This window comes from Coptis chinensis, chromosome 2 (genome assembly GCF_015680905.1).
Source record: "Coptis chinensis isolate HL-2020 chromosome 2, ASM1568090v1, whole genome shotgun sequence".
Classification (NCBI taxonomy): Eukaryota; Viridiplantae; Streptophyta; class Magnoliopsida; order Ranunculales; family Ranunculaceae; genus Coptis; species Coptis chinensis.
In genome coordinates, this window is record NC_141457.1 from 79163108 (window position 1) to 79177527 (window position 14420).

Consider the following 14420-nt stretch of genomic DNA (forward strand, 5'->3'; position numbering starts at 1 on the left):
ATAGAAGATGCATGCAGATGAAGTGCATGAACCACCACCTGAGCAAGCAGAAGTGCATTCTCCTGAGGCACCAGCAGATGGGGCAAGGAGGTCTGACAGAGATAGACAAGCTTCAACCAAGTATCTGCCACATACGTATGTTTTACTATCTGATGGTGGAGAACCTATGTACTATCAAGAGGCACTTGAAGGTACAGACAAAGAGAAGTGGTTGAAGGTCATGCATGATGAGATAGATTCTTTGCATAAGAATCACACTTATGAGCTAGTTGAGAAACCGAAAGGAAGAAAAATTCTCAAGAATAAGTGGATCTACAAAGTCAAGTATGAGGAGAATAATCCACACCCAAGGCACAAAGCTCGCCTTGTTGTGAAAGGATTTGGTCAAAGGAAAGGTATTGACTTTGATGAGATTTCTCTCCTGTAGTGAAAATGACTTCTATCCAGGTGGTATTGGGTATTACCGCAAGTATGAACCTAGAGGTTAAGCAGCTAGATGTTAAGACAACTTTTCTTCATGGAGACCTTGAAGAAGATGTCTACATGGACCAGTCAGAGGGGTTTGAGGTCAAAGGCAAGGATCACCTAGTATGCAAGCTGATAAAGAGCTTATATGGATTGAAGCAATTCAGCGCCGAGACAGTGATACATAAAGTTTGATTCCTTTATGGCAAAGCAAGGATACAAAAAGTCTGCTTCCGATCATTGTGTGTTTGTTCAGAAATTTCCAGACGGGGATTTCATAGTGCTATTGTTGTATGTGGATGATATATTGATAGTTGGCTCAAACATCAACAAGATATCCAAGCTGGAGAAAAACTTGAGTAAGTCCTTTGAGATAAAGGATTTGGGTCAAGCAAAGCAGATACTTGGGATGCGGATCACTCGTGACAAAAAGAGTGGGAAGTTGTGGCTTTCTCAAGAAAGCTACATTGAGAAGGTGTTGAAGAGATTCAACATAGATTAAGTGAAGCCAGTTAGTTGTCTGCTTGGTGGCCAGTTCCACATGACCAAAGAGATGTGTCCAAAGGGTGACCATGAGCAGAGTTAGATGGAAAAGATTCCTTATGCATCTGCAGTGGGCAGCTTGATGTATGAAATGGTGTGTACAAGACCGGATATTGTTTTCGCCGTTGGTGTTGTAAGCCGATTTCTATCAAATCCGGGTAAGGAACATTAGGAAGGTGTTAAGTGGATATTGAGATATCTCAAGGGCACTTCCAAATCGTGTTTGTGTTTTCGTGGAAGTAAGTCCTTACTTGAAGGTTACACTGATGCAGACATGGCAGGTGATGTTGACTCGATGAAGTCCACCTCCGGTATCTGGTTACTTTTGCAAGGGGAGTAGTTTCTTGGCAATCTAAGTTGCAAAAGTGTGTTGCTCTCTCCACTACAGAAGCCGAGTATATTGCAACCACTGAGTGTTGCAAGTAGATGCTATGGATGAAGAGATTCTTCGATGAACTATGATTAAAGCAGAAACAGTTTGTAGTTCTATGTGACAGTCAGAGTTTTCATTCTAGATCCAATCACATACATGTGTGCTATCATTTGATTAGAGAAGTACTCGAAGACAAACATTTGTGTATCGAGAAGATCCATACCGACAAAAACGGGTCGGATATGATGACCAAAGTCTTACCGAAAAGTAAGTTTGATGTTTATTGTGCTACTGCCGGAATGGTAGCAGACTCCTCCTGTTGATTTGGAAATTGCATGGAGGTATCCCCCCTACATGTTCGGGAGGGGGAGATTATCCCTCACATGAGGAGAAAAGGAGTTCAGCTTGCGTGGAGAAGCTTAAGCAAGCACGCGCTCAGATTAGTCTTGCTCAAGGCGCGACCCATACCCATGCCCATGCCGTGGCCTGGACAACCTCCAGTGTTTTTAGAGCGCGCACGCTCAACTTTGGCTTTGCCCAAGGCGCACCCGCGCCCATGCCTATTTTCGTTAGAACTTCTATTTTTGCAAAACCACGAGTTTGCAATATAAGGTTTGGGTTTTTGGCAAAACCTAACACATGCTGAGACACGAAAATATACAACACACAGAGAGGAAACCCAATCTTGAAAGTAATCAAGATTGAGAGATAACATTTATAAAGAAACAATCCTGTAAAGAGAGATGAGTGATCTAGTAAGGTGAGAGACTGAAAAAAGTGATTGTGTATGCACCATTGGCCGAACTATGGTATATCTTTGTGTTGTAGTATGTTTTTACTGTTTTACATTATTATCTGTTGTTAATAGTTGTTTAGCGAGTTTGGCATGTTAGTTTGGTTGTAGGGAATATTTAGATTGTTGTCTAGAGTTGTTATTGATCCTAATACAAATTATTTATGTAGTTGGAAATCAATTGGTATCGGTATTAAACCCCAACCCAAGCTAGCTGTGCGTTCTTCTTTTCTTGTTTTTTCTAGATCAACGTTCCCATCACTACTTCACTGGCTATGCTTTCTATAGACTTCAAAATGTAGACAATCTCCGCGCGCATATCCTTCTTCTTAACCAACTTTCTTCTTAACCAAGCCACGTACTGCTTCTAACATCAACCAGTTTATACTTAATTATTGTTTTTTCGTCGATAAACAAAACAATGCATGTTAACTTGAGAAAATAAAAGTTTAATTATGTCATCATTCTTCATTACTTCTTTCTCACGAAAAATCTGCACTTGACAATTGACTGATATCAAAATAGTGATATAAAACATGAGTGAGTGAGTGTGTGAGGAATTGTAGCAGCATGAGCTCAAAGGGAATAGATCCATGCCAAGATATTAGAGTGAGGGAATCTGGGGGAATGTTAAGGAAGAGAAGCCTATCTATGGCAGAGCAAAAGCATGTGAAGTTACATGGAAACTGAGCTATTGTTATTTTTACAAGCGGCTTGACCCATCCCTTAAACTCAAGGCAGTTGCCTACGAATCCGCCAAACCAACCATGTCTTTGCATTTTAATCTATCTAAAGCCTGCCCTTCAACAATATAATTGAACGTTTAATCATTCAGGGAAAAAAAAATATTCAGGACCAACCCAATGTAGCTCCTCAATCTTCGAGTGAGTTGCTCACATGCCACCTCATTGAAAATAACAACTTTTGTTTGTCCTGAAGACAAAAAATGTGTTTTCTAGTGAGAGGCATTTATGCAGCCCACAAAATGGGTTGCCTCAATGCCTTTAAGTTCATGAAGATATTTTCTTGCCATCTTTCTATAATTAGGCTAGTCCAGCACTACTCACTCTACTCTAGAGTCTAGACCAACTTTACTATCTCCTAATCCTAGGGTTTCCCTACAAACGTCATTTGCAGAGCTCCTTCTTCACTCCAGGTAAATAACTTCATAAAAACCATAATCTTTTTAATCCTTCATGTGTTACACAGTATGTAGACTTGTTAATCTGTTTAGTAAATTAATAACGTTTTGATTTTTACTATCACATTATAATATTGTTGTTAGGACATGTGTTGGCTTTTGAGTTGTTAAATTGGCATTTAGAAAAACTTAGCATCCTCAACTTCAAGTGTCATTTTGATAGTTTAGAGAATTGGTAGTGTGGTACTGTGGTACTGTGGTTGCAAAGCTTTTTAGCAAAAGTGTTGGCCTTTTAACTGCCCACATTGTTATTTATCAAAGATTTATTGGTATTATTTCAGATAACGATAATGGCGGAAAACAAAACTATAATTTTAAAGCTTCTGGTAGACAAGAAGAAGAACAAAGTGGTGTTTGCGGAGGTCGATAAGGACTTTGTTGATGTTCTCTTTAGTTTCTTGACAATTCCGATTGGTACCATTGTCCGATTAGCCAAAAAGCAGTCTAAGTTGGGATGCATGGATGCTTTGTATAAAAGTGTGGAGGCTCTTGACAGGAAGAATTTTGAAACAGAAGCATTCAAGTCCATGTTGCTCATGCCTAGAAATGCATATGAATATAAAAACAGAAATCTAGTAGTGGACGTATGTACTTACCCTCTGTATTACATATGTCCTACGTGGACTTGTGTTACGGAAACTACCTGCTTGCTGAGTATGTTTGAGAATACTAAATGTCACTGCACTACAAACATGGATAAACCAGTGCTTAGGAAGCCCCAAAAAATTACTGAAGGGGATGAACTCAATGGAGTGTTTGTGAAGGGAAATAAAAAATTTATTATCAGTGATGATTTGGTCGTAAGGGAAGTTTGTAATGAAACCAGTCTGTCAACTCTTTGCCACTTTAATATCGAAGAAGCAAGATCTGCTGAAGAGAGAATTGTATCTGTTGGTGCAAACCAGGTAAGCCACATGCCCACATTGTAATGTTAATATGTCTAAAATCTTCTACTGTTACACTTTCGAAATTAATTTTTACCTGACTTTTCTGTCTTGTATATGAGTAGGTCCTGAAATTGCTGTTCCGTTCGCTTCTCTCAACAACGCCACTGTCGGATGTGTTTCTTTCAAACAAAAAATGGGTTGATGCAATTATGAAAAGAAGTGTCTCATTGGACATAAGAAGGGTGAGCTTGATGTAAAAGAATTATATTTTAGTAGGTCTATAAAACTCTAAAAAAAGGCTCTGCACATACTCTCGTTGTTGTTGGGACCCCGTAAAATTCACAATTGTAATCTAACTGCACAAAAAATTCTCTAAGCCAGTAAGATCAACCTCACAAAAGTTTATTGATCTAAAACTCTCGACCTTTAAAGAGAAATTTAGGTTTTAGTAGAATTGTGGTCCTGATTTTTCTGTTTTGGATGAAATTTCCAAACGTTATGAGTATTTTTACCTGGTTGGTGTTTTGTGATGATAATCTTCATCACATGGACACCTTATTGTATGGTTTGATTTTAATGTAGGTTTTGTGTGCCTCTATAGTAATGAGTAAACTTGAATGAATTTATCATCTTTTACTCAGAATATCCCTTGCTTTTTCTAGTTGCATGGTTAACAAAAGCTTGCTATTTCTTTTTAATATGAATTTCTAAACTATATGAGACTTATATAGGTTTATATGTATCAAACTCTACTTCGTATTGTCCCTATAATTTTTATATTCGGGTGAAGATCGTTGTAGTAATGGAGTTTTGATCAATTTATCTTTTAATTAAGCTAAAATGAATTGCTTGGATGCTTGGAGTTATAGGGCTAGTCATTACGAAATACATTAATTACAAAATGATAAAAAGAAATTGCACGGCCTAGGGATAGCAAATAAAGAATTATGAAATTCAGTGTTGGGGCTGATCCCTTAACACCAATGTTGTTGGAGCTTGGAACTCGATTAAGAAATATGGCGCATAGCCGCATAGAATTAGGCTCTCGCCTTGTTGCCCCATACTTGCCTTTTTTTTGGGTTATGGCACAAGCGCGCCATAGTTTTTGTTTTATATTGTTTTTTTAGATAGTCGTCATGATATTTTCTTGACAAATAGTTGTCAGAGGTTTTGATGATGATGAGGCAAAAACTTTTTCAAGGAGAAGTTCCACTTGGAGACGATTATGTGAATGACATTGACAATCAAGTGGTCGACGATGCAGGCAAGCAATGAGGAATTTATGAGGTTTTGCATTTCTCTTTGATTGTTTCTGGGGAATTGTTCTAGACGATTTTTTGTTTTTTTTTTTAATAAGTTTTAGGGTTGAGGTAGACCCTATAATTGTTTCAGACAAAAAGGTTAATTTAGGATTAAATTGGCGGAAGCTTCAGTTTATCAAATCTACTCTTAAATTAAACAAAGCAACTAAAACTAAAACAAATCTTTATTTATCTTTGAAATATGCTCAATAACACAACTCTCTAACCCTAATTACATGCCCGTTATTTATACTAATCCTAAAAACTATAAACCAATAGTAACACGATACGAGTCAACAACTAAAATAGAATAACTAAACTAGTGGGCTCACAACCCATGGGCTTTGACCATACTGATGTCCGCATCACTCTCTCCATGTTGAAGAAGCTTGTCCACAAGCTTGTTGACATAAAAACCTACCAATATGCAAAAGCTCTTCAAACTTGTATATGTCACCCTCTCGAGGTTCTGAGGAATTCGACCTCGAATCTTTCCCAAATATCTACTCAAACAAATAACATGATACCATAATACTGCTAGTACTCCTTTCTTGAAACACAATGAATATTGAAAGTCATGAAGTATGCGTTTAAGTGTTTTGTGGCTGTGAGCAAAAACCTTCTCAAAATTGGTTAGAAAAGAATCAATATAACCACCACGTTGTGCTCGCTGAGTTGGATGAACAAGACCTTCATAGATCTGGTCAGCAGAACATCTTTGTTGCAAAGGAAGGTGATGAACTTGCTGATTTCGTTTGTTATCACGCTCAAAACATGACACAACGTGATTAAAAAGTTCATGAACTAATGGAGGAACCTCGACTGGATGATCATGCTGGAGCCATTGTTCAACTCGTTTCTGGCCTGTTGTTGCAGCTGTATTAGTAAGACCTGGGTGAGGAGTCGAGTGACCAGACAGAACATCAAAAGGACGCAGTGGTTGGTACTGATCTGCAACCTATTCTAGCAAGACATTATCTGTGGGTGTTGGAATTACTGTAGTATCTGCTGGTGCAGTAGTAGTAACCAAAGTAGGAGGCGAGAGTACTATAGTCACAATAGGCGCACCCACCACTTCAAGACCCCGCAAAGATCGAGCAACAAAGACGAAACCTTTGCCGTGGATGTATGATTGAGGCGATATCCCGTTCGGGTTTGGCGCATAAAGAGGAACATAATGATATTGACTAGGGTTCCAAGACTGATAATAAAGAGAACAACCCTGATATATCATCTGTTGCTGATAGAGATCTGGATAATAGCTGAATGGCATAGAAACTGGTGGTGTCTGAAAACTCTAAGAAGGTGCCATTAATGGTGGAACCTGTGACGGCTGTTGAAAAGGTAAACTAACTTCTGGAGAAACCCTAGAATTTTGTTGTTGGGCGGCTAGAAGTGCATTCAAGGTTTCTTGCATAGCTTCAAACTTGGCATTCAAACCTTGATAAATTTTTTCTAGGTGTTCCATCTCTGGTTTCTTGATATACGGCATAAAAATTAAAACTTTGATCTTGAAAGAAGACAAAGACAGAAAATTAATTTTCGGGTGAACAGTAACGCGATGAATAGTGATACATGAATAGTGTTTCCGATGAACAGTGTTCTGTGAACAGTAACATGAAAAATTAAAACGAATAAGAAAAAGAAAAATTGGATTTTACTCAGGAATGATTCGTTCTCCGATACCAAATAATGTGGATTAAACTTGCAGAAGCTTCAGTTTATCAAATCTACTCTTGAATTAAACAAAACAACGAAAACTAAAACAAATCTTTATTTCTCTCTGAAATATTTTCAATAACACAACTCCCTAACCCTAATTACAAATCCGTTATTTATACTAATCCTAAAAACTATAAACCAATAGTAACACAACACGTGTCAACAACTAAAATAGAATAACTAAACTAGTGAGCTCACAACCCATGGGCTTTTACCATACTGATGTCGTCCGCATCAGTATTACTTCTGATGTTTCTTCTGCGTGGCTATTTGCTAAAGTATAACTTGTAAATTCTTGTGGTTGCTCAAATTGTTGTTTTTCTTTTATGCACAATGAATGTGTATAAGTGTTACACTTATGCTTAAAATTATGGATTAGGGATTATAAACCAATATCTAAATGATTGAAATGGTGAAAACTTATTTTCATTTAACTGGTTGCTTCTCTTGTTCATGTTCAGGTCTTGAATTTACTGTTTTGTTCCCTTCTCTCAAAGACGCCACTGTCGGATGTGTTACTTTCAAAGAGAAAGTGGATTAGTCCAAATATGATTAGAAGCGAGTCAGTGGACATAAAGCCTCAAGTACCCCGAACAGCGTTAGACACTAAAATGGGGAGCTTGACTCTTTTGATTAAAAAACCAAACAAAATTCTATATATGGGAAAAAGAAACAAGGAAAAAGTTGTATATGCTGCAGCCAAGGAAAACTTCTTGGATTTTCTGTTTAGTTTTCTTGGTTTCCCAATGGGATCTGCCCTAGAACTTCTTGGTAGAGATTCTTCCATAAGAAGCATAGATAATTTATATAAAAGCGTGGAAGATATGCGCAATGGGAATCCTGCGCAGTTCAAGGAATGCAATGATATACTTCTACATCCTAAGGTTGCTGCCCATCACAGCTGCGAGAATCAGTTATTGCAGATGGAGGAAGAAGATTTGCGTGTTACGACTGTTCTCAAGTGTTTAACTTGTATTAAAGGGAAGGTTGCTGTTGATCAAGGTGGCGTTTGCGGACATGGCTTAGATCGAGGAAAATTGAGTTTCGTCAATCCAAAATTTCTTGATACAGTTGTTAAAAGAGGAAATGGATTTCTTAAGAAATCCAGGATGTTTATGGTAACTGATGAGCTAATTGTAGAGCCACTTTCACCAATCTCCAGTGTCTCCTTTGTCAACAAACTGGGTGTGCCACTCAGCGAATTAGAGGAACGAATTGTCAGCGTGGGTGAAAAAGTGGTAAATACTGTGTCATCACTTCTCTCTTGAAATTATATGTTCAAACTTGATTAAAGTGCAACTTTTGGTTTGGTCTTGAATTTAGAAATCCTTCTGGACAAGTGAAATTGTCCATTGTTACTTGGTGTTACCTTTTAATGCACCAAGTTCCCTATTCACACCAACTATCGCATGTATTTCATTGAAGGATGAGAGTTTTCCAACCTTCCCTCCACGCGGAGGATTTGGATTCATTTATGTGAATCAGTAAAATTTATTTTACTGCTGAATTATTTGGCATATATGAAATAATTTGTGTCAAAATTCCTCTAGAACCCTTCTTGTAGAATACATAACTTATAAACTTCACATTTCATCCATACCAGAATCTCTATTTTGCCCAGCTAATCATGTATTATACGAAATGATCAAGTGAATAACACACTCTCCATACACTGGTCAAGACGTCAAGTAATGCTATGCCCTTAATCTCGTATAGTTCTCTTAATGGAATACTATATGTACAAGAAGGCTAACTATACTTTTGAAATAGCAATTTCTTTTTGTATTCTTTGATCATGATTTCGTGGACATAATTTTTCTATGAACTTGTTTGAGAATATTTGTATCTAGCGCCAATTGCTTCCTATATCGAAAGCACTAGCGGTTCAGTAATTACTTCTGCATATATCAGCAATAACTTAAGTTATGCTACAATTTGAGTAAATGCTGTATTGCCATGCTTTGTAGACTGCAAAAGTGATTGGTAAATGGGATACTAGTATAAGGATTCTTAACTCACAACATTGGTAGATGGCGAACGAGCGAATCTGAGTTTGCATAAATTATTTAAATTTTACTAGTCAGTAGTTGCAATATATATAAACATAACACATAATCATGAGATTGTATGTACATTATAGTGTGACTGCTATCTAGATCATCCCAGAGAAATCAAAAGAAAACCGATTAGATTAGTTTCCCTTACATAATTAGTGTATCTGGATTTTGCAGTTGCAATGTTTCACACTGTACCAAACCAACAACATCTGCATTATGGTAGGTTGTTATACTCTGACTTACAGAGTTGTTTCAAGGGAATATCCTGAGTGGAAGCTTATTGTTTAATAGTCTAGTTTGAGTATCTGAAAGCTTTCTGTCAGCAAATATTATTGAAGATTGCTTAATGCCAGTTTATTTCTAATGCAGGCTCGCTCCATTCTCAAGGCCTCATTAACCTCCAGGACAGCTCTTACCAGTGTATTTTGCCAGAAGAACTAAGGATCCAACTCGGACTGGAGTAGACTAGACTAGAAGATACTTTGAAGATACATACTAAAGATTGTAATACTTAGTGTTGTAATACTCTGAAGGTACATAAATACTTAATGTAATGTAAGGTACCTTTTCAAATGCCAGGCTTGGTATAGCAGGGAGTGTTTGTTTTGATTGTTCTGAATTCTCTTATGTGAGAAGGTAAGGAATTTCATCCTGGTCTTCGTAACCTTGAATGGTATGGTAAATTGTTTTTTAATCAAGATGCTGTCATACTTTGATTGATCAGAGGAACATTTTTTTTTTGATAGTGTTTGACCAGAGGAACTCATCTTCACTGTTAAGCTTTATATTAGCTACTTGATGAGACAAGTTTTTACTGGCATTCTCATTTGCTTTTGGTGTGTTTGAAATATTATTACCATGTGAAATTCAGGTTGGAATATTAAGGTTGTTCATACACGGCTTGCTGCGTAGGTATTGAGGATTCGAGGCTTTGCTTGGCTAATGAAATTACAAGTTTTTCCAAAAATAAACTGGTGGTATTGGCTCTTTTATTTCTAGTACAGAATCTGGGAATGGTATTGCGTATGCAATCTCACTGGTGTTTCTTACTTATGTTGATCTTACTCTGAATTTTTAGTATTCCAAGTCACGCTTTGTATTACAACTTCTATTGATTACATATTTACATCATGAAAATTTAGTATCCAAAGGCCATAGAGATTTATCAGTCCCCAGCGCACATCTAATAAGCTTGAAAACAGAATAAACAAAAACCGTAATTGTGATTACAAATTCCAAGTTAGAAGCCGAACTAAAACTCAACTAGCGGGTTTTGAGTTTTGACATGATGTTTACTAGCAGCGGGTCAGGATTTTGTGTTAATAAAAATGAAAGTTAATGGTGGTTTGGTTTTTCGGTCTTATTTCAAGTTGTCATGAAATTACAGGCTCAGAACTGCCAAGACAGCCGTTGCAGCTTGACTCCATAAGGTAAGGAATGTCATCCTGGAAAGTGTCTCATAACACTAGAATGGTTTGTATTAATCTTATTAAAGATGAAATTCCCAGATACGATTTCACAGAGTAATCTCGATGAATTCAATGTTCCCAATTAGATTTAATCATGCACAAGCAAACAATTATCTATGACAATCAAACTGAAAAAATAAAACGAGACAAGACACAGAGAATTTTTTTACGTGGTAAACCCAATCACTGGGAAACATCCACGTCACTACCTATCTCAGGTAGTGAGATAAAAATCCACTATATCAGTTACAAAGTAAGAATACTCACAACGAGGATCAAGTCCCATGATTACCCAAATATCGTACTCCTCAATATTGTAACCTTTCGTCTCCTTTCGCAGGAAAAAGATTCACTCCCTTCGCAAGAGCTACCAACAATTAACACGTATGGAAGAACTCAATTTAGTGATCTCATGTAGTCGCAACAATAAGATCACTAGATTGACAAGATGAAGAAATCCACTTCAATATCTCCAGCAAACTTTCTGGTGAAAAGCTCATCTTTACCGTGTGAGTTTTTCTCTTTTTAAAGGCAACCTTGAACTCACTCGATCAACCCTGTTACGACTCTCTCAACAAGATTGCATATCCGAGAATCTCGCATCTGTTTTAATCTCTCAATCGATATCCGATTTTGTTGATGTCGATCTTTTTACTTCCATGGTTATCACCGTATTTCCCTGACTGATAGACTCAAAACATAGTTTAGGCACGAAATGGGCCAAACACACTATGGGCTTTTCAATCTCCCCCTTTTGGCCAATTTCGTGACAAAACCTTAGAGAGAGCTTACAAACAATTCACTGGAAAATACATCAAAAGACTTCTTGCTAATGACATAATGATAATTACAAAGGACTCAAGAAAACTCAAAACACAAAGTTCCAGTTCCACACATAATTCTCCCCCTCACTTCAGCATCAGCCGGCTCTCTTCTTATTTGACTTCATCTGTAGCATAAACATTTCCGAAACACTCAGTCTCCACAAGGTTTTCAACACCTCATATCATCCAAGTCAAAACTAAACCAAAGATCTTTATGCTTTTCAAAAATCCTGCATTCTCTTTGGAATAAGACCATCCGCTGCACATAGAGCAAACCAGTGAAACATCTCCCCCTTTTTGTCACGAAAGGACAAAAGTGAAGATGGGTAATGAGCAACAAAAATTTACGCAACAGAAGCAATGAGAAACGTAGCCAACAAAAGACGAATCCCCCTAAATGAAAAACCCCCTAAATGAAAACAAGTAGGGGTGCATGTGGAACTCCCCCTCACTAAGAGATCACCATACAAAACATAGAACTTCAGGAGATAGCTTATTGATGGAAAGGAAATCTACAAACCAGGCCATGAGACATCAAATATGGACACATAAGAAATGAAGGCAGAGCAAAAAAAACACTGATAATATATGAAAAATAAAATATTGCAGAGTAACCACAAGCAACAACCAATCAAGTAATCCATGTGACAGCAGGTTCTGACCTTGACAAAGAGAGCAGTCACACATTAAGATGCAAAAAAAATGAATAGGGCTACTGCAGGACTCAAAAGAAGTATCCACTAATGACACACTCTTTTTAAAAAACAAGAAAGCATGGAAATGTCAGAAGGAATCGGTCAATAAATGTTGCAGGAAAACTTCCATTAAGCATTTTCAAGGATTACACACACTAGATAGAGACTCACTTACATCATCCCAGAGTAAGAGAGTAGAGACATTAATCATGCTGAAACTGTACCAAAATCGCAAGGACAGAAAACACTCCCGCCAATATACACAACTTCCATTTGAACGCTCACAGCATAAGGAGTGACACAGAAGGAGAGGCCAGCAGAGCAACAAGTAAAAAATTTTCCCTGTTATGAAAAAAAAAAAAAAAAAAAAAAAAATGAAAGAGGCAGAGAATATGAAGTGAAGGAGTAACACGCTCTGCAAGAAGTGGCAGGACAACTCTGTACCCAAAAACAATGAAAGAGGAGAACATGAAATGCAAACATGCATAAGAAGAAGTTAAGCACATTCATAAAGAACCATTCAGAAAATGGCATTGGCAAGACTAAACTTGTAACTTTCGACCACATGACATGAGCTGCAAAAAAAAAACAAGTCATATAACGCATTGAAAACAAAATCACAATGCGTATTAGGACCATAATGCAAGACTTATAGTGCAGACTTCTGTTTGTGCAAGAGATCAATGCTCAACACACATTTGTGAAGCATAGTTTCCATCGGGAATGATATGACAGCAACTAACTATATGAAAATGAAAAGCAGCAACTCAAGAAAATACAAGAATAAGCATTAGTATTATTCGTTCTTCCTTTCTTTCTTTCTTTCTTTCTTTCTTTTTATTTTTCTTTTTCTTTTGCTTTTTCTTTTTCTTTTCCTTAATATATATAGATATATTGGAGAGGAACCATCCCTTATAACAGGCTTTCGATTGGTAAGTCCAGACCAGTTGGTCTTAGATTACCAGGTGGAAACCCCTACGAATCTACCGACCAGGGTGGTTACATACCTGTGCCCCAAGAGAGAGAGACTTTATATATTGGAGAGGAATCATCCCTTGTAATAGGTTGTCGATTGGTAAGTCCAGACCAGTTGGTCTTAGATTACCAGGCTTAAACCCCTACGAATCGACCAACCTGGGTGATTTTTGTCGAAAGGGCACATAAGAATTCTGAAATCCGTTTCCATGAAAAGAAGAATAATGATTGTACCAACAAAAAGGCGCAAGATGTCCCATTCTACCACAAGCATAACATGTAAACACTTTATGTTTGACAATAGACTTTGACTCAAACCGAACCTTTTGAATAGGAAGTTTCTTATGAGCTCTTACACTGTTTCTGCTGACACTAGGAGAGACCATAGTTGCAGGATGTTCCTTAACTTTCACAAAAGTAATAGCACAAGAGGTATTAGAAGATGATGCATTAACATCATTATAACCCAGACCTCTCTTGTCAGAATGAGATTTACCCACCCCAAGCATTTTGTCAAGTTGTTGAACACCATTAGTGAAGGCTTAAAGTTGATGTTGAGTAAACACCAAGTCTTTCTTGGTTTGCTCAACTTCAGCCAAGACAGATTTGCATTTTTCTTCGCTATCAAAATTCTCTCTCTAGAACATCAATTTTGCTTAAAAAAGTTTGTTTTTCTTGTTCAAACAATTCAGCCTGAATATTGTACTCCTCAGCTCCTATTAAAACTTGAGCATTAAGTGCATCAAACTTGACTATAAGATTTTTATTTGTCTTGTCAAGCTTGATACACTTGGCAACAGAGTTAGAGTACATCTCAGCCCAATCATCATCAGTAACACTCGACTCAAAATTATTCAACTTGCTACTTGCAAAACTATTTTTGTCAGATTCCTCAAGATCTCCACAAAGACTAGCACCATACACAACATAGTTAACAATTTCATCAGCTTGGGAATCATCAAGTTCAATCTCGTCATCACTATCATCCCAAGTTACAGAAATGTTGGCTTTCCTTTTCTCTAAGGGTTTCTCATTCAATTTCGTAGGACAATTGTGAGCATAGTGACCGAACCTATTACACTTATAACATTGGACTTTTGAGAAATCAGTAAAAG

General features: G+C 37.3%; 1 protein-coding gene across 1 annotated transcript; it reads left to right on the plus strand.

Moving 5' to 3' along the window:
• Window positions 1–3665: 3665 nt before the first annotated feature.
• Window positions 3666–10050, plus strand: LOC147518077 (uncharacterized). Its single transcript, XM_086593807.1, has 4 exons — window positions 3666–4280; window positions 4385–4504; window positions 7747–8523; window positions 9712–10050. The coding sequence occupies exons 1-4, from the start codon at window positions 3666–3668 to the stop codon at window positions 9781–9783; spliced, it is 1584 nt and encodes a 527-aa protein (XP_086449933.1). The 3' UTR covers window positions 9784–10050.
• Window positions 10051–14420: the final 4370 nt, after the last annotated feature.